At 48.9% G+C, this 27,897-nt stretch overlaps 1 protein-coding gene across 7 annotated transcripts in view; it reads left to right on the top strand.

Annotated features, from left to right (window-relative positions):
- SH3PXD2B (SH3 and PX domains 2B) overlaps positions 1–27,897 on the top strand; it is a 516,634-nt gene that overhangs the window by 20,792 nt on the left and 467,945 nt on the right. For all 7 annotated transcript variants that reach the window (XR_008207296.1, XR_008207297.1, XM_052684999.1 and 4 more), the window contains 3 exons: positions 8,007–8,082; positions 18,084–18,160; positions 20,486–20,577. Coding sequence is in view for 5 of the 7 variants with exons in the window: in XM_052684999.1 (XP_052540959.1) it covers positions 8,007–8,082; positions 18,084–18,160; positions 20,486–20,577 (245 nt within the window). In the remaining 2 variants the exon portion in view is untranslated. The remainder of the gene's footprint in view (positions 1–8,006; positions 8,083–18,083; positions 18,161–20,485; positions 20,578–27,897) is intronic.

Raw genomic sequence — 27,897 nt, 5'->3', positions numbered from 1 at the left:
TCAGGAAAGGAATGCACAGCAGTTTGCTTTACCTTGTGTGCTGGAGCGGGGAAGATTTTTGAGAAGGGAGAGGTTGAACAGAGATCACACTGTGAGTTACGTAGGAGAGAAGCTAATGAGTGGCCACCCAGAGGTTTGGGCAGGCATGTGGTTGGAATGGGATGGCATGCACATTGGGCAGCCCTTGGTGGCTGGGAGCTGGAATGCTTTGCTGGAGGCTGCCTCTCCGTGCAGAGCGTGGCGTTCAATGTGAAGTGAGATCTGCCTACAGCCTTTGGGCTCAGCCCCCCCGTCTCAGCTGCTCATCAGGCAAATGTGTTGGTATCGTGGAGTCATTTGAGTTGGAAGGAACCTTTAAAGGTCATCTAGTCCAGCTCCTCTGCAATGAACAGGATATTTCTCCACCACTGTTTACATTTCTCCAACAGCTCAATCTTATGGCTTCCTGGTCTTCCCAGCAGATCCAATTTGGGATGCTGGAGGGAAGTGAGTGAACATGAACACGCTCTGCAGCCTTCCCTATGGCCGCTGCTGCCTGAACAGCTCACGTTGTGATATTTGCTCAGTGGGCTTTGGGCTGATGCAGGTGGCACAGCTCTGTCCTGCTCCCACGCCAGGCTCCAGCCAGGGCTGACACATTGTGGGTGTGCTGGAGGGAAGTTCCCAGGGATGGGATCTGGAAGAGGAAGCAGCACAGACCAGCATCACCCCTGGGTATTGCTGTATTGCTGCTCAGTTCCCAAGCATGTCTACTGGCAGGAGTCACTTCCCGTGGCTGGGTCGCACTGGTGAATGATGGATGCTTATTGATTGCTTGGTGGTGTTAATGCTCTGCTCTCGGTGTGCATGTGGGGTGTGGAGCTTTTGGTGCTCTTTGATATGGCCTGGGACCTGCTGACCCAACATAATGCCAGCTAGAGTCTGTGCTGCAATTATCAGAAATTGTGGGAAATGTTTTAGTAAAGTACTGTAAAGAGAATTACGGCTTCCAGGATGTACCACCTCCAAATCAGATGTACAAAGCTATAAATATTAATCACCCACTAAGCAGAGAGGCCAGGAGATCAGTGAGGAGACTGTGTTAATGGAGATCAGTGCTGTGGGATTGCTGGGGGCAGAGCTCTTGCTCTTCTCCAAATGGGAGGTGTCCCTGCTCCCCTCTTTTCCTATCCTTTCAGTTTTTAAAGCTATGTAATCTCTCTTGAGTATATTCTTGGCAGCTCAGAAAACAAACAGTGAGTGCTTCTCTGGAACTATTGGGGCCATCGTGACGTGGATGATGATTCTGGATCCCATAATTCTGGGGTGTCTCACCTGGTGCCTTACTAAGCGCAGAATCTGGGAAGGTGCACATCCATCTGGTTCCTTTCTGAGTGCCTTGGAGCAGGCACCCAGAGCTACTTGTTGCTCCTGAAAACACAGCTTCTAATGACCTCAGACGTAGTTCTCAGTGCCCTTGGAAATATGCTTGAATTAGCACAAAAGTTACTGCAGGGAGCAGGGCCTGACCTGACCAAAGCACATTGGATCTGAAGACCAGGGTATTGCTTGTGCTGCCTTCTTGTCTTTGGTCCATCTACTGCAGTCATCACGTGGTGTTATGGGGATGTTGGTGACAAGCTCCCATCCTCTCATCACAAGTGACTACCCTGATTCTCTCTTAGTGAGCTTTGTTTTTTTAAGTTTCCTGGCTTGATGACAAAATACAAAACTCATTACGCTGAGGTTAAATAATGGCTTTTAGGGGTTAGATGCTTAGGACCAAGCTTTCATTTGCTGGAGATGCTCAACAGACGGGGCACTGCAGTGTCACTGGCCTGATCGCTCAAGCCAGTGGGTGCATCAGGCAAGCATTGATGAAGTTCTACTTAGAGAATCAGCGTATGCTCCGGCTGGAAACATCTCCAGTCCTAGGCACGGAAGCTTTTTGCCTGGTTCCTCTTGGAGACCTCACATTGCACTCAGTTCCCTGAACCTGCAGGGAGGATGAGAGCAGGAGGGCTGGGGGTGCTGGGGCAGGACGGGCTGAGTGTGCTTCCTGCCCGCGCCCGCTTCCCTTTCCATGCGAGAGCTATTCACAGCCACTGACATCTCCCTCTGTCTAATGTTTCCTGTGATTTCATAGGAAATTTCTCTTGCAGTGGCAGCTGCTGCCAATTTGTGTAGCCCTTTTCTCTGACCTCAGTTAATTCTTTTTTGTCATTGCTGAGCCGTGCTTAAAGTTTTCCATCAGGTTTTCACAATCTGGCCTCTGTGATGCCATTTCCTAGCGCTGAGCAGGTCAGGATCACCCTGCCCAGCAATGCGTAAGAAGCATTTCAATCTATCCCTTGCACTAGAAAGGCAGGAACTGGAGAGAAGCTGTGGTCATCAGGAATCTGCTTGGTTGTGCTTCCCATCAGCTGCAGTTTCTCCTTGAACATCGTTCAGCTCGCGCCGCGTGGTCACAGTGAGCTGAGTGTTCTGGGACCGGTGTCTGTGGAAGGTCAAAGCGGTGGTGCAGCACCAGCAGTGAGGTGGGTTCTCTGGGCTCACCCTCTTCAGCTCAGCATCACCAGCACTTGGGGTCCAAGCTTGCTCCTTGTTGGTCCTTCTGTCTTCTGGGCTGCTGCTTCCATGTCCTGTTTCTTCCTAGGCAGTCTGTGGAGATGAAGGGAAGGTGCCTCTTATTGCATGACAAAATGACCAAACACCAGCAGTCCCCAGGCTTCCAGATGTTCTCTCTTTTGCACATCGTTTGGCAGACGTTCCCCAAACACCGGGGTGCCAGGATGCTCTCGTCTGCAGGAACACATTTGTGAAGACTTTGGTTTGTGTCTCTCTGAGCATCCTAGTGGGTGCTGCTGTGACATTGGGCAGTGTCTGGGCCTGAGGCCCTTTCCCTTTGTATTTTGGGATGATTGGGTCACATCCTGGGGGGCTGGAAGGAGGTAGATGAGAAGGTGTGAAGGAAGTATGAATGTCCCTGGCCGGAGCTGGCCACAATGGGGACAGTGGGGCACACAGCACAGCCATCTGCCTGCTGCCTCCTTTTCTCTCAAGGAATGGGGCTGAGGGGAATTTGTGGGGGGAGAGAGCACATTTGGCTCAGGCCCATCTTTTCACCAGCTGCCTTTTCTCATTGGGAGGCAGTTGCTCTCACAAAGAGGCTCCTGTGACTGCTGTCCTTGCCCAACTGGATTGTGAAGACTTTTGTTGAACTTCCATTCTTTTTTTTTTTTTTTTTTTTTTTTTTCCTTGGGACACTGTCAAAAGCTGACTGCTCTGCTCTGGATCATGGCTGTGTCTGGTACAGCATGGATTAGGTCAGCTCTTCCTTGTGGGACCAAAGTGGAGGAATGTGGTTTAACTCTGAACCTCCATCTCGCAGCCAAAGCAAATCCTGACGATAAGAAAAGGGGGGAATTTCCCTCTACGCACAACCACAGCTTGCACATTGTGTCCTGATCTTATGCAAGAGTGAAAGAGTTTGCTCTCCTTGTCTGAGTATTTCATCACCACCATCCCGTGGTGTTAGATCATGTTGTTCAGTGACGTGCAGCATCCCCTTTATGAGCTGGCAAAGATTTGCTTTCTCTTCTGCAGTCCTGTTGTGAGCCACACAAGATGCAGTCCTCAGGAATAGAAAACCCACGCTTGGAGCTGGCACCGCAACTCAAAAACAGCAAATCCCACACCCCCACCAGTTGCCAGGCACTGCTTCAAGAGTCATTTCATGCCCCTTCTTCTGCACCATTATCAGGGAATGCATTCCACCTTGACAGACATTTTTCCTTCCACCAGATAGTCCTTACCAGCTACCAATGCTTCATCTTGTTGTTTGCAGACTCCTTTGGATCTGTCTGGAACTGGGAAGCACCCTCACAGCCCTGCTCCTCCAGTAACCATCCATCCCTCCGGCATTGCGCTGTGTGCATGAGCAGCTCCAGCTTGGGCAAAACCCATCCTGAATGTTCTGCTTCCTGGGAACAGTGCTGAGTGTATACGTTGTCCCTCCCCTAGGATTGCCAGCAGCCTGCAGCTCTGATAAATGATTCAATTAGGATGTTATCTTATGGGTTTCCTCTTAATGAAGAAGCTGCCTGGCAGTGTGCTAGCTGGTGCTGCAAGCAGCTGGGGAAGGGCTCCTTGTTCTCCCTGGGTGCCCATTTTACCTCCTGCCCTGTTAATGGGCCACTCGGCCACAGGCAGGCGTGGGAATGTGAAGCCCCAGGAATGTGGCTGCACAGGCAGTTCTGAGTTAATAGGGAAACCAGTGAACTGATAAGATAAGGCAAATTGGTGTGGGGTAATAAATGGAGAACAACAGCTCTGTGCCCTGATGTGCTGTCAGGAGGAGCCTGGAGGTGCTCTGCTGGGACACCCGTGCCGTGGTGCTGGCACAAGGAGCTGGCACGGGCACCAGTGTGAGCACCATCCAGCCCAGCCATCACTGCTGGTGTACCAGTGAGAAGTGCCGTGCAAGAGTTCAACTTCTGCCTACCAAAAACACACCAAAGTGCTTTGAGCTGCACCCGCTCTAGTTTTTTGTTTTGAAGATTTTGTCTCCAGTACTTTTAAATAGTCTCAGAGGGGGAGAAACAATAAGGTTATTGTTTTTGTCCTTCATTTTCCTTCCCGATGTGACTGACTGCATTACTGGGAGCAAGACTGCTTCGTGGCCCTGCACTGTTCTGCTCCACACGGGTAGCTGTGCTCCTAAGGGCTCTGCAGCTGCTTGCTGCTCCTCTGCCCCATTTCCTTCTCCCCTCTGAATCTTGGCTGGCTGGGAGAGTTTTCTCTTCTGGGAATGCGATGTGATCACTGTTATTTGCAGCTTGGATGGAAACCCTGCCTGCTGACATGATTTGTGGGAGTCTCCCCATGCTGACTGCCTGTGTTCCAAAATTCCTTGTCTGCTTGGAGTGTGTTTCCCTGCTGGGGCTGGGGAGGAGGGTTTTCTGCAGAGTGAGCTGCCTGGCCCTCCTGCTGCTTACCTCGCTTTCTGCAGCTCATTTTCTGGTGTGTCTGTGTGTCCCCACGCAGCACCTGTGGGGCTGCTGTGCTTTTACCCACCTTCTGTCCTTTTTCCAGGACTCCTGGGTGAGAGTGGTGGAATGATGTGTGCTGTAGTCCCTGTCCTGCAAAATCAGCTGAGACGGGATGAGCCAGAAATGGCCCAGGGAGCCTTGAAACACAGAGACCTGGAGCTGGGTTCCTCCAGGACTCCAGCATCACCTCGGCCCTGAAGCCAGTTTTTTTTCATTGCTGTTACATCTTTGTGTGCTGCTACTGTGGAAGGACTCTCAGCTCGTGACCAAGGCTGAATTTCTGCAGACGTGTGCTCTTGTATCACTAACACAAGCTGCCTGCCGTGGTTAGAGCAGGCTCTGGGGCTGTTTTCTTTGGAGTGGGCTTCAAGCTGTTCCTTAGCCACAGGCTGATGTCTAGCAAAACTGATGAACCAGCATGTGCTGCTGCCTTCCATGGAGCTGCTCGCTATGGCAGCCAGGCTGGGTGGGATGGGATGAGGGGTACCAACCTCTCTGTCATGCTTCTTCCTCATCATCCTCTTCCTCCTTTGCTGCAGGATCTCACAGTATCTTTTCCTTCCTTCTTGCAAGGGCAGAGCAGAGCATGAGGGGAGCCCCAGGCTTTGGGCAGCCACCGTGAGAGGCATTTTAGTCAAGAAGCAGCAGGAAATGGGGAACTGACGTGCTAGAGTTCTGGTGTTTGGTGGGATCACGTGGGTGGGAGCAGCTCTGGCCAAAGTCACTGTCCAGGCTCGTGTGCATGGGGAAGCTGCGGCCTGCACGTCCTGCCTTGGAGGCTCTTGGTGTTCAGATCCTCAGCTTGCACTCAGAAACGAGAGGAGGGGAACTCTTCCAGTGATTCAGGAATCGCACTGCTAACAGCAATCAGATGTCAGCATTTGTGACTTGTTTTGTTTTGCTCGTCCTGCACCAGTCACAAGCTCTGAGGAACTGATCCAAACAGGAAGATCAGGGTTAGGGCGGTCAGACCCCGTGTGGCACAGAGCTGGGGCTCACAGGGTGACGGGGCTGTTGGGACATCCTTTGTTTTGAGGGTTGGTGGAAGAACGGGAGTTGACTGCGTGCCCGGGGAGCTCTTTGCTGTAAGCTCACTGAAGTTTATAGTGGAAAGAAGCTGTAAGCACAGCACAGTGTCATCCTGGTTTGGAGATGGTTTCTTTTCATTTTGAAGAGAATATTTGTCAGCTTTTTTTGGTTTTCCTGTTATGTTTGGGGATTTTTTTTTTTTTTTTTTTTAATCACAGTGTAGGAAAAGCACCTCCTTCCTTCTGCCTCTTCTTCACCAAACCTCGAGAATTTTATCCTGGTGCATTTGAGATCCAAGAAATAAAGTATTTGTGTTTTGCATGTGCCAGAGCTGAGGTGCTGTACGGACAAAAGGGGCTCCGTTGTATTGTTACAGTACTTTATACAAGCTTGTGATCCGTAGTGGAAGAACCATGAGCTAGGAGCAGATGCCCCCTCTAAGCGTGGAAAAATAGGTGCTGAAGGTCAAGATCCATGAAAACCAGGGAGCCAGGCAGGAGGACCTGCCCCATGGTGCTGAGACCCCCATGCCTGGCCCATGTGGACGTGGGGAAGGGTTTCCCAATGTTTTGTGCAGCAGGTACAAGGAAGCATAGCTTGTCAGTCTGTCTGCTCAGTGCTGCACTCCCTCCGGGGCTGCCCACAGATGTTTCTCGTGGGGGTGCCATGGGATGGATGATTGTCTCCCTGGTTGTGTCGTTTCCCCTCTGCTTTAAATATTAATTGTGCCAAAGGAGAATAAGTGTATTGGCTTCATAGATGCTTAGGGCAGTTCCTGGGCAGATTGTCTATAGTGCTTCCATAGGTGTTTAGATGTTTATGTGGAATGCAGTAGGTTCAACAGGAGAGGGTAAAACCAACCTTGGGTACTCTGGGAACCAGGGTGCTCTGCAGGTGATGGGAGAGAGTGCTCAGATCCGTGCTCCAGAGAAAGCAAGGGAGAACTTGCATCTCCATCCCATTCCTTCCGAAGCAGAGAGTAGCGGAACTGCAGGATGGATGGATCAACATAGGATCATTAAGATTGGGAAAGACCTCTAAGACAATCTAATCAAACCACCAGCCCATCCCCACCATGCCCACTCACCCACGTCCTTCAGTGCCACGTCTCCTCATTTCTTGAGCACTTCCAGGAACAGTGATTCAACCTCCTTCCTAGGCAGCCCATTCCAACGCATTACCACTCTTTCTGAGAAGAAATTTTTCCTAACATCCAATCTGTTAAGTGCAAAATCCAATCCAAATGGTGTTTTCCAGCAAGGGAAGTGCTGCAGAAGTAGATCCTGCTGGGTGTTCAAGCTCTATAGCAACTCAGGGGTGTTGTGTGCATGCCCTTGAAGCACCAGTGCAAATGCCAAATGGACACCAACAAGAGTGGGAGTTGTCTGTCACCTCCTTTTGCTGATTGAGCTTACTGAGTGCCTTCTCTGTGCAGTTGCACTCAATCAGGAAATTATTTGTTCAGTGCTGAGATTCTCTTAAACCAATCTCTAAAAATTGTGTAGCACAAAGTGTTCTCCAAAGTTGACATATTACTTTATGGTCTTTTGGGCAAACAGGAGTTTGTGCTCTGATTCCAAGCCAGCCATAGCCCAGGAGTTCTGTCAGTGCTGTGCTTTGCTTGAGTTAATAAGCTTAAAATACACCTATTTTGAGGAGCTTCTCAGGCCTAATGGCTGAGATCCATTGGTATGACAGTAGTTTCAGAAATGCATGTGTAGTCACCCATGCTGAGCCAAACTATGGTGCTGAGTGCAGCAGTGGTAAGAAGTGACTTAAAATAGAGATAGTGGTAAAGTCTTGTGCATCACCCTGGCTGATTGTGTTTTGTACAGTGTCTCAGGATACTTGTTTTGGAGAACAGTCGTAACCTCCTTCTATGGAGCAAGGCTTTGAACTGTGTGCAAATTACTGACTTTAATCACCTTTCTTGCATTTCTTTTTTAGATGCAAATGCTGGACAAGTTTCCAATGGAAGGAGGGCAGAAGGATCCCAAACAAAGGATCATCCCCTTTCTGCCAGGTAAGAGAGTACATTCCTGCAAAAATCGTGCTGGGTTTGGCATGGCTGTGAGCATTGTCTCAGCACTGCGCCCATTATAACAAACAAACAAACTGTATGTGCAGTGGGTGTTAAACACCTTCCCTCTCTCTCCAGCAAGGATTATTTGGTGACATCAGCCTCTTGCACAGCTTCTGCTAGGAGCAGCCCCACAGCAGTTTGCAGGAGGGGCTGAGTGCAGCGTGAGGCTCCCCAGGAACCACTCATTTGCTGAATTTCCTGTCCCCTCTAATTTGAAGGGCTATCTGGAGGGGATGAAATGACAATTGAATTCTACATATTAAATCAAACTGGTTGACAGCCTCAGCTTCCTCCCATGATGTTTGGGGTTGCTGAAAGAAAGGATTTCTGTGGCGTGGCACGTGCCCTACAGCCCAGTGTGCTGCTGAGGATTTGTGTGTCCAAGTAACAGATGCAGTGGCCCATTTCAGACTTTGTGGTGCAGGGGATTGCTTGTGGCTGCCCTTTGAGGCTGATGTTATGGGGGGAAAAAAGAGCCCTAATGTGCCATGCAAAAATATCCGAATTGAGGGCATCCTGGGAGTCTTTTGTGCACCCATAACTAATGGGTTTGACCACAAACTTGTCCTTCCCCCTTCCACAAGTAGCTGATGGGCATATTTAGAAATGTCACGGTACCATAATCACTTCCAGTGACTGTCAAGCTCATTTAATGTAGCCCTTTGTACTGTGTTCTGCCTCCTGGCTTTTCAAGAAACACAAAGGCGTTCAGTGGGGTTTAGTTTTCTCTGACTGGCACAGAGAAAATCATTTACAGGCTACTCTGAGTAAGGGAATCTTGTCTGGATTTCCCATAGGGAGATTAGTGATTCTGGCTTGTCCTTGAGCTGTAACATCATCAGAGCACACCTGACATGGCAGAGCCTTTGCTGCACTGCCACTTCTGCCAGCAAACTAAATTGCCAAAGGGCCTAACTTGCAAAAATTGGACATAATGTTTGGCTAAGCTGTACTTACAAATTCTCACCAAAATACTGCTATTTTTGGATGGTAGAATTGGGCTCAGGAGGCCTGATTGGAGCCCTGCTTTTCACAGCATGCTCATCAATATTTGTTTCTTCTTCTTTGTGTTAAAGTAGTTTTCCTTTGCTGAGAGGCTGTGGTTTCCATTGGAGGAAGAAAGGTGTTGAAGTTGCTGGAAGAATAAAGCCTGAGTGTTGTGTGATAAAGAAATTGGGGAAGTTAAGATGGCCATGCTCTGTAGGAGCTTGTATGCTTCTTCTGTGGAGGTGTTTGCCCTTTTGCTCTAGTCCCCTTTTTGCAACAGGATTAAGCAATACAGCTTCCCTGTTTGGAGCATTGGTGAGTTTTGTTGCTTGCAGCAGAGCCAGGACTTCACCTGTCTGTACAAGGGGTGCTGCCCTCTGAGTGAGCTTGCTGCACAGCCCTGGGTCTCTTTTTCTGCAGAATGCTGCTCTCATGTGCTCAGACTTGGAGGTTTTTGTTCAGCTTTTGGGAGTACTGTAGTTTTCTTCCAGTCCCATTTTGAGCAACGTTTTTAGCATCTGAATTTCATTACAAGTGGAGATTTGGCTCCAGAGGCTTACTAAAAGTGTGCTGCTGCCTGGGAGATGGTTGTAGAGCAATGTTAGACTCTGCGGCCACTGAAGTCTCCAGTGTCTCCTGTGACGCTGCATTCATGCAGCTCTGGCTTTCCTGGCAAAGCCCTCAACCTCCCAAACTCAGGGTCACCCCCACGATATGAGGAGGTGCCATCTGGGTTTGTTCATCAGGCTGCTTTCCTGGAATGGGAAGGGATCTCTGTGACTGCTCTGTAGTTACAACATCCAGCTCAGAGGAACTCTGTTTGCACTGTGTCACTTTGTTTCATAGCGCTGTTGGTTTCGAGGATTTACTTCTTGGAAATTTCTAGATACTTTGGGACTTTTGAAGTGTATCAGAAAACACTTTTGTAAGTGCCAAGTCCTTCAGCCCACTCAGCTCTTCGGAAACAAAGCCATAAGCTAGGTTCTCCGAAGTGGAGTGGAATCAATTGCAGCGTTTGAGGAGTTTCGGGGCCAGGGTTGTCCCTTCCCAGATGTAAGCGCCACACTCCTCCGTAGCATAGCTTGGTTGGGTTGAGTTCAGCCTCTCTGCAGCTGCAGCACTGTGCCTGGAAAGCCTCTGCTGCCTTATAGGGGAATCTGAAGTGGACTCTTGGCTACTTCTGCTGGCTTTGAGTCACTGGCACAGCCTGCCCAGCATTGTGTGGTGCTGAGGATGGCCCTTTGAAACAGTGCTGGCTGCACCCAGCCCGTGCATGGGATCGCCTGTGGTCCATGGGGCAGAGCCAGGAGCCGCTGGTGGGAGTGAAGGAATGAAGGCCCCAGGGGATGCTGTGGCTGCAGGATCTGTCCCCGCCTGCAGGACTTCCCGCTAAGGGTTACGTGTTTGCTGGCTGGGGAGAAGGTGGGATGGAGACCCCAGGAAAGAATGAACTAAGAAAACAAATGAGCTCAGTTGGGCCAGTTGTGTAAGGGCTGCGCCAGATCTTTCAGGAAACAGCTTTTATAAGGAGAGCAGAGTCTTCCAAACACCGTACAGCCCAAGTGGCCTGGAGCTGATCCTGGCTAGCTTGCTTTGCTGGAAACGTGAATCAGGCAAGGAGGGTTTGCCTGAGGCTGAGCTCACTTTGGCTGTAAAATTGCTTTTCAGGAAGCTTTAGCTACAGACAATAGCAAACTCCCAAGAGAGAAGGAGAAGAAGGAGGATTTGGAGGGGTCATTTTAAAAAGCAGAGGGATGTCTCCTTTCTACTGTCTTCCCAGCCTACTAACCTCCTTGGCACAAGTGTCACTGCTACCCACATCTTTCAGGGCTTTTCTCCCAGGACAGCTGTGAGGTTTTTAACAGCTCCCCATAAAAGCCTTATGAAGGAGATGGAAGACATCTCATCCCTTGCCCAGCTATGGTACCTGGCTTTCCTCAGTCCCACTGTATCTGCTCAGAGCTGTGGGGGGGCAAATATCTTAACTACTGTTTTCTGTTCTAGCTAGATAGGCGTTTCTGCCATTGCACTGTTTTGTGGACAATCCCAGGCTGATTTGCAGCCTGAAATCTGCATAGCTGTCTTTTCTATAGGGTTTCAGTTGATCCTGCTGATCTGCAGTGTTATCCAAAACAGAATCCAGTGGGGAAGCAGTTGCTCTGCTTCTGACCTTTGAGCTGTGTTTAGCAAACTGTCTTGTGCTTTAGCAGCGGTGTTGGACTCGATGATCTTTTGAGGTTCCCTGCAATTCTATGATTCTGCATTTTTCCCCTTTACATGGCTCTGCAGACCCTAAGGTTCAATGCCTTTGGAAGCAGGTTGATTCAAGGAACTCTTGCATCTCTTGGTAGGCTCATATATTGATGGTTTGCAGTAGTGCTTTCAAGAAGATTTTGAGGCATCTTTCTATGCAGTTCCACTCTCTTTCTCATGGAGAATAGCTGCTGAGTCTGATGGAATAGCCAGAATTCACAAGGAGGGGGCTGCCTTTCCTCCTCCTTTTTGTTCCTTTCAACCATTTTTCTTATCAGAGATCTTTTTCTTTTTTTTTTTTTTCTTTTTTTCTTCACTGGAAAGATAATGAAGCCTTTGCTGTCCTGCAAGTAGCAGAGAGCATGAAAGCCGAAAGACTGAGGTTTGCTGCAGAGCTGGGTGGGGAAGAAAAAGCACCATCAAGCTGATCCAGTAGTGCCCTGAAGAGCTTTACTGTTTTAGTGCGGACCAAAATCCTTCTTTGTGTACCCAGAGGAGCCTCTGGTGCTCCTCCCTCTCTTTTCTGCCACGGATGTGTCATCTCTTCAGATCTATTCTTCTGGCCATCTCACCCCACTGCTGAGGCTTTGCCAAACAGATGCTAAGTACAGGGCTCTTGGAAATGCTGTCTCCCACACCTGCTTCCCCATCCATCCTAGGAATAGCCCACGTCGCTGCCTGCTCCATGGGCTGGGACTAATTATGTGTACATTTGGGGCTGCCTTTTTTTACCTCCTTTTTTTTTTTTCTTCGAAGTGAGTTTGGAACTTGGGCCAGGGAAAATCTGGATGTGATTTGAAAGGTGCAGAGACATGAATTCTTTCCGAAGCAGTGGGGCGGGGGGAGTCCTTCAGGGCAAAGCGAAAAGGCACAGACGTTTTTCCAGTCTCCAAATCTCTGGCTTCTCTCGTGGTTGTGATCAGCAGGGCGAAGGCTTTAAGGTTCCCTGCCCCTCCAGCTTGCTTGAGATCCAGTAATAGCCTGTGGCTTAACAAGGTCCTCAACTATTTGCTACGAAATTCTTCTGCATCCTTTTCTTCTGCTCCTTGCTTCTGCCTGAAGAATTCCCATGAACGGGAGTAATTAGCACAGCTCTTCTTCCCTACCTGTTTGCTTAGAGAGATGGATCCCTCTCGTGGGCTGCCTGCTCTGTCTCGTACCATGTGGAGACCCACATCCTTATCAACCCTTTGCCCAGCTGTGCTCTGGCACTGTGCAGTCCCTGATGAATCATCACTCCCCAGCCCTCTCCTGAGCTCCTGCAGCGCCCTTTGCTCAGTCCCCCAGATAAAGTGATTTTTATTATCCTCAAAGAGTTGTGGGCTTTTTTGCCAGTCCTAGGAGAGCAGAAACTTTCTGACTCCAGAGGGTTTTTGTGAGCAGAGCTCGTGTCCTCCCAGCATCCTCCTGCTTCTGTCCAGCTGAGTACAGAATGGCCCAACAGTGTTCTTTCTGCTGTCAAAGTGCTCAGCCCAGCGATGTGCAGCTTAAATGCAGAGGGGCAACCTCTGCTCCTCTGAGTTTCCTGCTGAGTGGGGAGTAAGAGGCAGCGGGTTGTCCCCCTGTGTCCTGGCTGCCCTGTGTCATCAAAGCACACTTGTAATGGGGTTTTGTGGGGAAAGGGAGTGCTGAGATTGCAGGAAAGGAAAACCTTCAGGAGGGGTTTGACAGAAACCGTGCCAGCAGCATGGCTGTTTTTCCAGGAAAAGTCCATAGGGTGACACACAGCGTGGGACAAAGCATGAAGATGCTCACTTACAAATCTGTTAACTTGGATATGGCATGAGACAAGCAGAAACCAGATTCATGCTTTAAACTGGTTGGAAGTGAAGATACCTCTCCCACCTTTTTGTGCATCATCTTTTGTTGTCCTGTACTTGTCCCTTCATCTCTGGGCGCGTGTATGGCTCTCTTTGGGCAGCCAGCCAGCAGCTTACAGTAACTGATGACAGTGACATTTGGAAACTGCCATATAATTGGTAACAGAAGATGTTATCTGCTGCGTTCAGCTCTTCCCTTTGCTGCCCTGTCTCCAGCTACCAGTACTGCTAGGTGGAAATGAACAGGCACATCACTAGGCTCTGTTGTGGGAATGCGTGAGGCTCACAGGGATGCATTGGATGGATTTGCTGCCTATCCATCATGTTGGGTGAATTCCTGACAGTGGGTGCCTCTGGCGATGGTAGGTGGAAATGAGTGGCAGTGCTGGAGGGGCAGGAATGTCCCTGCAGAAAAGGGGAAGAAAGGAGGAGCACACCTACACAGAGCTGTGTAGCCAGGGAGCATCATGTCCCAGGAGGCCATGAGCTGTGCTCACTGATGGGGTCTGAAAGCAGCATCAAGGCTCTCAGTGGTTTTCCAGGCTTCCCTCCCAGCAAGGCAAAGAACCATATTGGCTCCCTCCTGTCTGCAGAGAGCTTGAGGCAGGGAAAGAGGAAATGGAAGACTGGAACAAAGTGAGCATCAGAGCTGATCAGATTGTATCAGCAGGTCAGAACAGGAGGGAGAAGAGGTCAGGCACAGCAAGAGGAGAGAGCAGGAGTGCCTGCAGCTGGCATCAGGTGCACTTGGTAGTTTTCCCCTTTGGTGAATCCCCTGCCACAGGGTATCTGTGGGGACAGGGGGCAGCTGGGGATGCTGTGATGGAGGTCCCTCATTTGTCCCAGCTGTTTCTGTGTTATGCACAAAGCACCGAGTAGGTGCTGGAAAGCCTGGCATAAAAAGCTGAGTACTTTCAGTCTTTTTATGGTGAAGTTTGATTTTGTCTTTGATGTCTTATTGATGTAAATATTTATGGTGTCTTCCTTCTTTCTAAATGAAACTAATCCTTGTTACCTCAGAGCAATCCTATAATAATAAACCATTCTGCACCTCTCAGTCCTCCTCAGCAGCTGCAAAAAGCCAGTAAGTGTGTAAATGTGGTACTAGGTGTAGATGGAGACGGAGGCAGGGAACATTCTCCCACTTCTGCACTGTAAATCGGTGTAAAGAGACTTCATTTGCTTTGATTTCTAAGGAGTTGCTTATATTCCGGCTTTCCTTAGAATTTGATTCCTTCTAACTGTAAAGCGTGCATTGCGCTAGTCAGATTCCTCCAGTCAGAATACTAATTAAGAATAATAATGCTGCCAGGTTACTCTTGGAGAACATATGCTTGCAAGACACCTAACTTCTGCTGTGAAGCAAATACATATCAAGGAAGGCAGGTGTGATGCTTCAGAGCAGCTACAGTGATAGTAAGGTAATGTAGCACTTCACAAATGTATTCACTGGGATAAAGTGAAGTGTATATAAAACTGAAGAAAGAACACTTCCTAAATTGTCAACTTGCTCGATATATTCCCAGGTGATAAAAATCTGCTCACAGCTTTGTGTGCATGAAGGGCATTGCATTTTACTGCACTTTCTCCTGCGGTGACCTTTCTTGTGCAAACAAGGGGAGAGTCCTTGCTCTGTTTGTGTGTGCATTAACACTAAATGCAGGTAAGTAGGAAAATGGAATAATTTCTAAATGTCGGAGATGTGACAGGATTGAAGAGGTGGTGGAGATTGCTGCAGCAGTGAGCTGTGCAGAATTGCCTTCCTTTGCCTTGTCTCACCTATACTTTTTGTGCTGGGGCTGAGGGCAGGAGCTGTGGCAAGGAGGGATGCAGATAGGACATGAATAATGCCATGCACTTCTCTTGCACTGTATGGTCTTCAGCCACGTGAAAGGCCCCAGTGGCAGCACTCTTATTCTCATTTTGAGGGTAGGGCCTATAGAAAGTGTACCCAGGAAAACGCTGCATCTCATTGACCCAGGAGGGAAGTAATTTCCTGCTCTCTCTTGCTTTTCAAGTAAAGGATTTAGACAGCTGTATTTGGCAGCACTGGAGGGCCTATAATTATGTTAATTAGGCATTTTGATGGGAAAACAGCTTTCTGTTAGAAAATAAACTTCATTGTTGAAGAATACTAGATCTAGAGCCAGTCAAGCGATGAGCTGGCTTTCCTGCTGTTTCATATGCTCTGTGCCTGGGCTAATTTAAGATCACTTCAGTTGCTGTGATGTATTTATTCCCTCGTAACTATATTCTTTTTATTATTATTCACTAACATCTGTTTGTTAAACATTTAAATATTCCCATACCCAGAGTGTGTTATTTTAGACATTTGGAATATGCACACCCATCAGTGATTTTGGCAGACATAAGAACTAAAGAGCCATTCTTTACAATTGGCAACAAAACTATTTCTATCAATTCGTCTTTTTAAAAATCATCAGTCATTCAAATAGAAATATGTGCAGCAAATACACCATGACTGCAGATGACAACACTGTTGAACATTTGCTTTTCTGATGGAAAATCATTGCTATCAAGGGAGGGAGGTCCAGCCTGGTTGTGGCTCCCTTTCCTTCCCGGTCTTTCCAGACAACTGATGTTCCCAGACTATTCAGCCTTCTAAAAGACAGATCAAATAGAGGGGGATTTTTATTTTCCACTGTATCACAAAGATTGCCAGACGTGGCTGTGGCGGGCTGCAAGATGGAATGCATTTCAGACAAGAGTATTTCCCACTGTGAATGTCTCAGCCCTCTGCTGTCAGTGGAACATAAATGAGGAGCAATGCTGATATGAGCAGTCTGATCCTTTGCATTTCACTTAAGGGCAAGCGTGGAGCTAGTACTGAGTGTGATTGCTGTGTGCTCCCTTTGAGAGCCCAGTCTTGAAGGCATTCTGCATTAACTGAGCCTAATAGGAGATTTGGCTTCTCCATAATGTTCCGATTCATGCTCTGTGCAGGCTGAAATTGGGTTGTTTTAGTTCCTCTCTGCTTAAAAAACGTGTTGGCAGGCTGCACAAATCATGCACACTGGAGTCAGACAGTAGTGGAAGGTATTAAAGCTTTGATAGGCATGGGATCATTTTAACTCATCCTGTTCACAGGCACCTTGGTAGCATCCAGCCCTGGTTCCAGTACTGCCACAGGTCGTGGGAGTGCTGCTGGAGGGGCTGAGGGGAGCCACGGCACAGGGAAGGGCTCAGTGACTTTTTGGAGTGCTTTCCCATTTTGTGATGTTGTGCTGTTGTTTGGCTTCTGATTTACCCAGTGGTACCTCCTTGGCTGCGTGCACAGACATATAAAGTGATACACTGTGGGTTTGGGGGTGGGATCTGAGACTCCTGTAGGGACAAAAAGAAACATAGGTGGAGGAGATGTCAGAAGGAACTTGTGGGAACTTTATAACTCCCTCCCAAATCGCAATTTTTTCACATTATTCTGTTGCAAAAGTGCCCATGTAGGTTCGTGGAGCACTGGAAGTCTGAAATCCTACCACGCACCAGTGCTTTTGATCACGGAGTCTCTGTGTGTATCTGTTTCACTGTCTGCTAATGGCTTTTGTCTCATTAAAAGCCAGAGAAGCTGTTCTCTGTGAGAGCAGCTTGAAGCACTTAGGACTCATTAGACTTCAAAGGAAACAGGGCCATACCACAAGCAAGAGGGGAGGAAGTGGAGTGGCAAGAGGATCCCATTAATGGAGAACAAAAATAAACCCCAGACAGGAAGGAAAATCCTATAGGTCTGACTCAGGGCTGCAGTCCCGACACTGAGGCTTCAAGGACCGATTCGACACCGGAGCTGCACAGGGAGAACCCCCTGCCTTGGCAGCTGCCCACGCTGGAGCCAAGTGCTGTGAGGGAACCCAGAGCCTGTAGCCAGCAGCGGGGGACGGATGTCTCTGTTGCAGGGATTTCCCTGTTGCAGAGATGTCCCTGTTGCAGAGATGTCCCTGTTGCAGAGATGTCCCTGTTGCAGAGGTGTCCACCTCTCCGGCTGGTGGAGTTTGTCATTGGAATTGTCTATGTACACTGTGCTTGCCAACAGGCAGTAAGGTATCAGGCACATGATCCTTCTTCATTGCCACACTGGTGAGGAGAGATGGGCATGTGCTTTGCTGGTAATTGGTTCCTCTTCTCTCTACTTGAACGTGCTTGCCATTTTAAGTATATTTTGTTCTAATATGGGATTTAATGCACAAGAGGGAACACGCTGTAGGTATGGTGCTTTTTGTGAGATGCACTCTACTCTGCCCTGGTAAGACCTCATCTGGAGTACTGCGTCCAGTTCTGGGCACCCCAGTACAAAAAAGACAGGGATCTCTTGGAAAGAGTCCAGCGGAGGGCCACGAAGATGGTGAAGGGCCTGGAGCATCTCTCCTATGAGGAAAGGCTGAGTGAACTGGGTCTGTTCAGCCTTGAGAAAAGGAGACTGAGAGGGGACCTGATCCAGGTCTATAAATATCTGAGGTGTGGGGGGCAGAATGGCGAGGCCAGGCTGTTTTCAGTGGTGAGTGGAGACAGGACAAGGGGAAACGGCCGGAAACTGCAGCATAGGAAGTTCCGCACAAATGTGCGCAAGAACTTCTTTACAGTGAGGTGACGGAGCACTGGAACAGGCTGCCCAGGGAGGTTGTGGAGTCTCCTTCTCTGGCGATGTTCAAGACCTGCCTGGATGCCCACCTGTGCGACCTGCTGTAGGGAACCTGCTTTGGCAGGGGGGTTGGACTCGATGATCTCTGGAGGTCCCTTCCAACCCCTACAATTCTGTGATTCTGTGATTCTGTGATTCTGTGAAAATGTCCTGATGGAGTGATTCAGAAGAGACTGCCCCTGAGCACTGCATTGACCTGCTCTCTTCTTTTGAATCTCCTATTTCAGGGAAGATCCTCTTCCGCCGGAGTCACATCCGCGATGTTGCAGTCAAGCGCCTGATACCTATTGATGAGTACTGCAAGGTAAGGGAGGATTTCTAGCATTGACCAAAGATGAAGCCACCTTGATCAGGCTCAGTCCTGTCCTTCTGATGTTCCACTACTGTGAGAATGTGGAGGGTGAGCTCTCTCTCTCACCATCAAACCTTTTTGGTGAAGAAAACCCATCCAGTGGTCATATAGAGGCAAGAGACAGCTGATTGTGATCTTTTTCCAGTAAGGCTGAGACAATTTCATCCACATACAAGACTGTGCTAAGGTATAAAGCAGATTATAATATTAGGGTTGTTTTTTGTTTCTTTATTTTTTTGTTTTCCCTGGGAAAAATAAAGTCCACAAAAAATTATTTCATGTAAATCATACCAGGTCTCACCGTGTCAAGGAAGGGCACTGACACTTAGAGCAGACATGAGATGGTCCAGAAGTGGGATTGGTGCTTCCAAAATCCGTTTTGAATACTGTTGAAAGCCTGAGGGAGAAGATGGGGAAACAGTGAAATGCTTGTCATGTTCCACAGCAGTGGGAGGTGTAGTGATGACTTTGCATGACGAGAGGAACTGTGGGTCTGAGGACTCAGCCAGACCTAGGAGAAGGTTGTTGTGGCTGCAGGAGCAAGTACAAGGGTAAAGGTGAATTAGTGAAGGGGTCTTGAACATCTGTGCCGTGGGACTACAAGTGAAAATCACAGAGGGCCAGGACTGCAGATGACAGCAGAGTGATGGAGATAGGGTGCAAGGTGAGCTTGGACCTGTGAGGTCCAAACAGAGTGGCACCAGGATGCTGATGATGCACATCACTGCTTGGTTCCAGCCCCTTGTCATCTGCGTCATTGAAATACACCAGCTCCACACAGACACACAGCAGTAAATTTAATTTTTGAGAAGAGAAGGTCCCTAAGTGAAAAGATGCTGCAGCTGTCTGTTTCAGAATGATGCCATTAATGGTATAAAATATAATGAATCCATTTGACTTAACAACTGGAACATAATGGCTGATGTTATATGACCCACTTAGAGAGCTGCTCTCTCCTCCTCACATTAATGCATTGCCAAGTAAAAAATGCACACCGAATCTGGCCTTCCAGTTGCTGTCATTAACCATAAAGCTGCTGCTGAGCTCTAAGGTGGGCGTGGAACCAAAGAGCTGCAGAGCCGAGAGATAAGCATAGGGTCAGTATGAGCAGAGACAGCTCCTCCAGGGCACGTTGTGCTGCAGAACCTGGACCTGCAGTCCCAGCGTGCTCTCCCTGCTCAGTTTGTTGTAGGGGCACATTGTGTGTTGGCGAAGAGCAAAAATGCAGAGTCTGCTCCGGCCTGCTGAGTTGAGGGCTAAGCAAATCTGTTGTGAATAGGCCCCTAGGGGAAACTGCTTAGGAAAGATTTTGCTTTCTTGCTGTCCCCTGGTGAGAAATGGGGAGCAAGTCTCTGGAGAGCCCTGGCAAATGGATTCCGATGCAGTGAGACGTATTTGTCTTCACTAAATAACAGAATTGACTTGCTGTGATTCCAACACAAAGTCATGTGCTAATGGCCCTTGTCAGTTCTGTCTTTTTGGTGGCAAAGCCAGAAGTGGGACAGACATCATGCGAGTCATGATCTTGTGTTTGTGGCTACAGCTGCAGAGATCCATTGGCCAGTTGCATCCTCATGTCTTGAAAAATGAACTGAGCTATGAATCTTGTCTTCTGTCCTCCCATCATAAGATGTTTTCTGTGATCGTCGCCTGCTATCAGAGGGTGTGGAGCCTTCTCCACATTGCAGAATCAGGGGAATTTTGGCACAGGAAGATGTCTTGATCATGGGATGCTTGGTGCTGGGGAGTGGTACCCTCATGGGAATGGCATCCGTGCAGATCCTGCTCTTCGAATAGCCGTTTTCTGCACACAAAAGCCATGGAGTGAGTGGTTTTCTCTCTCCTGTTTCTCTCACATGATCTTATTTGCAGAGGGGCTGTGATTAGTGGTCTGACCGTCTGCTGTGCTGGCAGTGAGTGACTGTATGCCGAATGGCTGGAAGGCTTCTGGGGGCCAGCAATTAGGTCAGGATGGAGCCACATCTGATCTGTGCAGTAACCCCAGGGCTTTGCAGATGCGGCTTTGTCTCTGATACAGATTCTGTTTGCCCTCACTCCTTTTGTGAGACTGTTGTAACAGCACATGGAGGGTCAAACATCTTCGGGATGATTTCAGATCTCCAGTTGCACATCTGTTTCCCTTTTTGCAGTCACCATTGCTGGTGGCTCTGTTCCTTCCCATGAGCACAGTGCTCCACGGAGCTGTGACCCTGCACTCTGAGGCTCCGTGCTCAGGTGGCAGTGCTTCACATCACCAGTGTCTCTGTTTCACCGCAGGCTCTGATCCAGCTGCCTCCCTACATCTCCCAGTGTGAGGAGGTTCTGCAGTTCTTTGAGACCCGACCTGACGACTTGACTCCCCCCAAAGAGTAAGTTGGTTGGGTGGCTGCTGCCACCAGGGTGGTGATGAAACACAAATTGCCTTCCGCTTGCCAGCATCCAAGAGTCCAACATCTCTTTAGAGATCCTCCCAGGAGTCACAGATGTGGGATTTGAATACTTCTTTGGGGAGGGAACAGGGGCTGTGCAGCTCAGGTGAACACCCTCACCCGCTCAGCCTGGTGTACCGTCCCTAGCAGTACAGTGGGTGCCAACTCTGGGACACCAACAAGTGTTGATGTCCCCTTGAGACAGCCAGGCACAGCGCTGCTTTCTGCGTGTAGAATGCTGGTTTCAGAAACACGGTAGACTGAAAAACCTCATTTCACATGGCAGTGCTTAGGCTGGACTACTAATATCCTCTGCCTCATTCAAGGGCTCTTTCCTCCAGCCATGTCTGTGAGCTCCATCCGTAATCACTGCTGACTTTTTCCATGCAAAACAGAGAATGTTTGCAAGGAATCTCGCGTGCCTTACGCAACTCTGTGTGGTTATAAGTCTTGTGACTATGAGCTGCTTTGGCCAGGAGCCACCCATCTCTTACTAATCACAAGCAGCATAAATCTGAGCAGCTGCTTTCATCTCCTGCTATGCAGTTCTCTCTTTATGCTGCTTGTGACACTGTGCGTAGCTCTACTGAAGGTTGAGAAATGGAGGAGGCTTGATTAATTGTGCAAGGATAAGGCAGTAAATTGATTTGACATCATTCTGTATTGGAAGGGTGTGGAGATAGATACAGGGATTTTGTTTTTCTCCTCTGAGCAGGAACATTGAGTCTTTGGGGTCCTTAGGGAAGCATTATGCTTGTGCGGATTTTATCTTCTCTCTGGGTTTTAGAATTTTTGTGTATGTGTGTGCTTTAATTCCCCCCTTCCTCCATCCTTGTTTTCCTCCTTTGATTCCCCTTTCTTGGCCTGTTGTCATTCCTTCTGCAGCTCACAGTCACTTGATGAGATTGGTCTGAGGGCCCTGCAGCCCATTAACTAATTGCATGCTGTCAACTGGTCCTCTTATCCATCCTGCCCTGTTATTGCTCAGCACTTAACCTGCCTTGATAGTTGTCTGTCAACAAAGACAGCAGCTCAGGGGCAAGCAAGAGGTGCAAGAACAACATAACCTTGTGGGGACAATGGGTGGGGATTTTCATGGGAGTTAACAGAAGCGGGAGCTGTTTTAGGGTACAGGGAGCATGAATCTGAGCCCTGTGCAAGAAGTTGATGAGCGGCTTTGCAGAGGGAGTTACCTACTGAAAGTGGCTGGGGTTGGGACGCCAGCACACACAGGAGGTTGTAGGGTGCCTGTGCTGCAGAATTGCTGTGTGTTTGGCCACTGGAGCACTGGATGGATGAGCGAGCGAGGGGTTGCAGAATGCAGCGATGGGATGTGCTGCCTTCCACTGCTCTCCTGGGAGCAGAGGTGAGTTTGCAGTATGCAGAAAGACATAGCAGGTAACTCTCATCCATTTGCCTCCAGCAGCAAAACGTTGCAGCATCTCAAGGACGTCTTTGTTGTGTTTCATATCCCAGCCTGAATGCCAGAGGGGTATTTATTAGCTACAATTCAAAATGCTAATTAATAAAAGTCCTTGGCTCTCTCCTCTGGAGAGATTGGTGGGAGCCCTTTCCTGAGCCCTGTGTGCTGGCATGCGGCCAGCGAACCAATAACGATATGGGAACAGTGATGGACGGCTGGGCTGGATCAGACGTGATGGCATGTCTGGGGTTTGGCCGGATGTCATCATTCATAAAGCGGATAAATACTTTTCTCTGGGAATTTGAAAGGGAGCCAGGCCACGAGAGGAGAAAAGAAAACAAAACAAAAAAAAACCAAAAAAAAAAAACAGGCAACTTTTATGCTGGGTGGCTGGAAGGTGGGAATGAGGGATGAAAAAAAGACTGGTCAGCACGCTTTGTGCCAAGCCAAGCCGCCGCTGATGTGGCACTGTGGCTGGGAGCGTTTCTGCTCCCTGTCCCTCCCTGTGCCTTGGTTTCCCTGGCTGACAGCTCAGGGCCTGCCCCAGGTTGCAGCACAGAGCAGTAGATGTTGTTGGTGATGGGTGCTGCCTTTTTCCCGGGGTATGCAGAGGAGGATCTGCCTCACTCGCATCATGCTGAGATGTGAAGCCACTTTCAAGAGCTGCAGTAGCCTGCAGTCCATGGAGCTCTGTTTAACTGCAAAAGGTGAATTAATCCTTGGATCTTTGCACTGGAAAGAGGAGGCTGGACAGCTCACGTATCTGTGTCTGGGCTCCTCTAGTATCTGTTTCCCTAACACTGGAGCTTTTCCTGGGCAGATCCAAGGCTTTCCTTGTGCTCTCCTGCAGTGCAGCTTCCATACAGTGTCTGCTGGTGTTGAGAGAACACCAACAAAATCCAGTCACTGGTTACTGACCTGAAAGCTGTGACTTTTCTCAATCTCTCATTTTTTACAGCCTCTTGCACTATTGCTGGCATGCACAGAGGGAGACAAAGGAGAAGGAGTCTGAATGGAGAGGGAAAGAGTCAAATGCATCTTTTTTCCTCCACTGCTTCCAATTGGGCAATAGATCATAGCTAAAAGCTGAGCTGAGACAGGAGTCTGCAGTGCTAAAGGGGTGGAAGAGGGAGGTGAAGCCCTTGCTCCATCCCATCCACACACACTCGCCAACTTTCCAGCATCCTCCTGCCCAGAGGGACCACTTCAAACAGGAGTGGGCTGAGGTTGTGGTGTTTCCGCTGGCAGAGACGCTCAGTGGCTTTCGTGACATGGAGCTCTGTCCAGCAAGCTCTGGACTGAGATAACTCAGTGAGCCCACAGAAGGGTAAAGAGGGACTGTAATCTGGAGGGATTGGTTGCATTTGGGAAAAGGTGGCTCTGGGAGTGGGGGAAAGAAGTCTTATGGAATAAGAAAGATAGAAATCAGTGGGGCTGTGGATTTTTTCTCCCCAGTGTTGTATAGAAGCCGTATGAAAGCCATAGTTTCAAAGGAGAAAACTCAACAAATTCCTGCTTGCTGCAGATCTCAGCAGGTCTGACCAGCAGCAGAATGTTCGACTGCTGAGGTGGGAATTTGCTGTGTGTGCCTCTCACCCCTCAACCACACTTTTTCAATTTCAAGCAGTTTTTGACCACAGCAGAGGGCTGCCTGGGATAAGGCTGGGGATATCTGAGCTGCTGGGCACAAAGCCACTGCTGAGCCAAGGCATTCAGCTCTTGCTGCTCACCCACAGGACCCCAGGTCAACTCGGTAGTGCAGCAAGATCCTGAGGGACCCTTCAGTAATTGTCTGTACTGTACGAGTGAGGAGAAATGGGAATGGAGCTCTCATGTGCTTCTCAGGGCTGTGGAGATGAGCTCCTTGTGAGAGGCATCTTGCAGCAAAGACTGTTCTCTTTCTGGTAGCTGGGCATCCTGTCTTTTGTAAGACACTAACGGTTGTTGTTCTGAACCTTTCAGCATATGAACCCCCAATTGCTGTTGTTCTTTTTCCAGCATAGGAACCTGTAGAGCAAATTTATTATCCAGTGTCGTGCCTAAAAGTTGTCCTCAGGCACCTCTCTGCACACACTGTGGATTTGTGGTTTAAAAACTACTGGCTTCAGGAGATACCAATGTCTTCAAAATACGTAAATAAGTCCTCTTGTCCTTCTCTAAAGCAGCTTTTCCCTTACGTTCTAGGTGTGTCCTAGTCCTAGTGTCCCTCTAGAAAGAGAGGGCGGTGTTGAAAGTCCGCTGTGTGCTCCTTGGCCAGCATGCTACAGCTTAGCTCAGAGTTGGTGTGGGAGCAGTCCCAGCACCAGCTCACTGAGGGTCTTTTAAGGGTTGGTGACCCTTAGAGCAGATGGCAGTGGAGGTGGATACTTCCCCATCAGTCCAGCTGCTTTGTGTGCCTAGAGCTCCATGCAGACACTGTCAGGACAAATTCCTCTTCCAGCCAGGCTGCAGAGGGGGACCTGGGGCGTTCCAAGGGCAGCGCAGCTCTGCTGCTGGGATGGAGGTCTGCAGGAGGTGTGTGGTGAGGAGCTGGGGCACAACCAGATGAGAACATGTGCTGCTAATTAGGTTATGCCTGCAGCAAAAGCTCAGCAGCCCTTCATGATTCTATTAATGCTAAGGTTGCGGTGCTGGGCAGTGAGTGGGGGTGGCAGTGGATTAGTAACGGATTGCTTCCCATACGCAGACTGATGAGGACTCCAGGCAGTCACTAGCCCCAGTAAATCAGTGAAGGGAGAGCTGAGCCAAAATGAGTCGGTGAGATGTAAGAGCTGGTGAGATTTGATTTTGCCAGCTTGTCTCCATGTGAGTGATGGAAAGGTCCTGCTTAGGGCCACTGTGCCAGCAGCCATTGGCAGGTGAAAGATTTGTGTTAGGTCCAATGCACCCAAAGACAGTGCTAGACAAGTATATTTCCAGCACTGCAATAGAGAGCAAATCTGTTCCTTGGCCGTATTTCCATAAATGTGAAGAACAGACTCATAACCAGTGTCTCCCCCGAAGAAATCTCTTTCCTTCCCGCTTCCCTGGAGCTTTTAACCTGCTTACCTTTTCCTGTAGTGGAGTTGTCCCAGGAGGAAAAGTTTTCCTCATCATACTCGCACAGTGTCTGAGTTGGGGCTTGAACTCCTCGGCCAGGAGAGCAGGGATTTAACAGAAAAAGAAGAGCTCAAATCCTTGCTGTAGGATGCAGTGGTTGTCCCATAAAGGGAGCCATTCCTTTTGCCCATAAACTCAAGCTCCCTGAGTTGACGGATGTTGGTTTGGATAAGGATGCTTGTTGCCTTGTGGCTTTTGAACCGTGTCCTGCTCTCCAGATAAATTACAGCTTGTATAAGGAATTGTTTGTTTTGCGGTGCTGCTGGTGCCTACGTGCAGATTCACCAGGAGCTCAGGCTAGATCTCAGCTCCAAAATAGTGGTCTCCATCATTCTTGGCTGAGAACTGTCCTTTCCAGGTGACAGCAGAAAGAAATAGCAATGGGGCTGAAGCCACTATGCATAAACATGGTTTACTGCATCACAAGCTCCTTGTGTGAACAGAGTACTTGATTTTGTATGCTTACAGGGCACAGGGCAGCCTTCTGAACCCACAGGTTTGGCTCAGACAGCTCTCCAGCAGTTAAATACAAGAGTGGTACTGGCACTGCAGCTGAGAGCAGGGGCCTCATTCAGTGGAGCATTTGCTGAACATCAGCTCTCTTAAACAATGCCCTGTACTCCAGTTCTCAGCCTGTCTTGCTTGCATATACCTTGCTATGACTTCTAACATCTCTATGCTTGCTGAATACTTACAAGCTGAGCTGCCTCCTGAGAGTTTTTTTTGATGGCAGTGCTGTTCTATAGAAGGGCTTATTATTATTTACAAGAAATAGACATTCCTGCAGGAAATATTTTCTTGGAACGGTGACTTCAGACCTATCTCATCTTGCTTGCTGATTGTGAGCTGCATGATTGGCATTGCAGCAGCTGGAGTTGTCATCCTCATGTTTGTGCTTTGCTGTCCCTCTCCCACTCTGCCACTTGGCTGTAGCTGTGGGGCAGCATGGGTGCTGCTGAGGTCTGCAAGTGCCGTGCTGTGCCAGGGCCTTTGTCCCAAGACCCTTCCACGCAATCTCCCTCATGTGAGTGTGTAGTGGAAATGCTAAGTCACAGCTTGAAGCAGCAATTGAGCACCTGGTGGGAAGGCAGGGCCAACTCAGGGGAGCTCAGGTGCATGCAATGCAGCTGAATGACCAGAAGGGGTGGACCCAGAATCCACTCCTTCCCAGACCTCATTTATGGGTTGGCAGTGGAGCTGAGGGTATCTCTTGCTGGAGATCCCTGTCTACCTGAGGCTTCCTAAAGGTAAGCAGCTCTCTACTTCATTCTGTGGCTGCTGCATTTGGGTTCGTTCTCATTTGCTGTAGCCAAAGGCTTTGTCACCCTGCTACTGTTATCCCATTATGGCATTACAGAGTCCCACTGCAAGGTAGGCTCTGCTGCATGCTCACTGCAGAACCACCTCTGTGTCATATAGCTGCCTCTAATCCAGCAGCCACCAGACCGCAGCAGTTTCTTGAAGTCAAGCAAGCTTGTAGCAGTTCTTCTCTAGGCACTGTTATAGTTTTCCTGGTTTTCTAATTAACATATCATGCCTGAGGTACAACCTCGGAAGCCTGTAAAAACCTTTAGCATCCACAACATCCTGAAGTAGGAGATTAATGGCTTACACCTACATATTGTTGAAGAACAGCCTGCTTTTTTGGTTTCAAACCTGCCTGCAGCCTTGAGCTCCTCATCTCCTTCCTATTGCTGGCTCTAGGGAGATGCTGTCTGACTCACTGTGGATGACTGTGATGAGAATATTTTGACATAGAAGTATTTACTGACCCAAAGTGTTCTCTGCTAGTGAGTTTCCTTTAAGGATTGCACTTAGGGATTATTACGTTCCTGAAGGATGCTGAACTGAGCCTACTGCACCCTAATGCAATTTGGCTCAGTGTTTTAAGTGAGATTACTGTTACACAATAACCCAAGTCTTCAGTGTCCCTGACAGGGAGATGTGAAAGCCCTGGTGAGCAGCTGGAGAACTCTCCTGGGTGTTACTTCTTGGAGAGCTCTGTGTGGCTGCTTGGTGGCATGTTGCCATCATTATATGCTGGTACCTTGTCATTGTGCTGTGGCTGCCTGGTTCATATGGACTGGTGCAGGTGAGGGCTAGATGAGTTTCCCAGCAGCAGGCAGCCTTTCCCTCTCTGCTTGGAGGCACCTGTTTCCAGGAGGTCGTATGTGCACATTGTTGCATGCCTTTCTTCGGTCCATGAGAAACAAAGCAGGAGGAGATGCTGCCGGCAGTCTGTCAGTGTTTCCTGTCCTGTCTGAGTTCTTCTGTCCTCTGAGGTGGTGGGCTGGTGTTCAGAGCTGTGTCTCTTTGTATCTGTGCCAGAAACAACCCAGCAGCAAAGTGAAATTACAGCTTCTTCCTTGCCCCCTCACCCAGACAGTCAGAAAGGAAGCAGGAGGATGAGTTACAGCAATAAGCTTAGCAGATGTCTGGGAAAAGCAGCGGTCCTTCCCATCAGCACAAGGATGTGGTGCCCATCTGCCACCTCCAGCATGTTCAGCTGCTCTCGTCACCCCTTTCTAGTGCAGCATTTCAAGGCAATAGCGAGAAATTATGTGAAAGCGTTGAGAGATCTTTCGTAGCAGCATGGACCATTGCCGTTGGAGCTGTGGATGGGGCTGGTGCATTTGTTAGGATTTCGCCTGGTTTGGTGCCTTGGTTTGTCATCTGTAATTGTTTGAGGTTTGTCTCAGCACCTATTATCTTAGGTTTGTTTGTTGTTTAATCATGAA

Source organism: Tympanuchus pallidicinctus, unplaced genomic scaffold (assembly GCF_026119805.1).
Source record: "Tympanuchus pallidicinctus isolate F22 unplaced genomic scaffold, pur_lepc_1.0 scaffold21, whole genome shotgun sequence".
Classification (NCBI taxonomy): domain Eukaryota; kingdom Metazoa; phylum Chordata; class Aves; order Galliformes; family Phasianidae; genus Tympanuchus; species Tympanuchus pallidicinctus.
The sequence above is the reverse complement of the archived record's forward strand: the minus strand, read 5'-3'. Positions and strand labels throughout refer to the sequence as shown.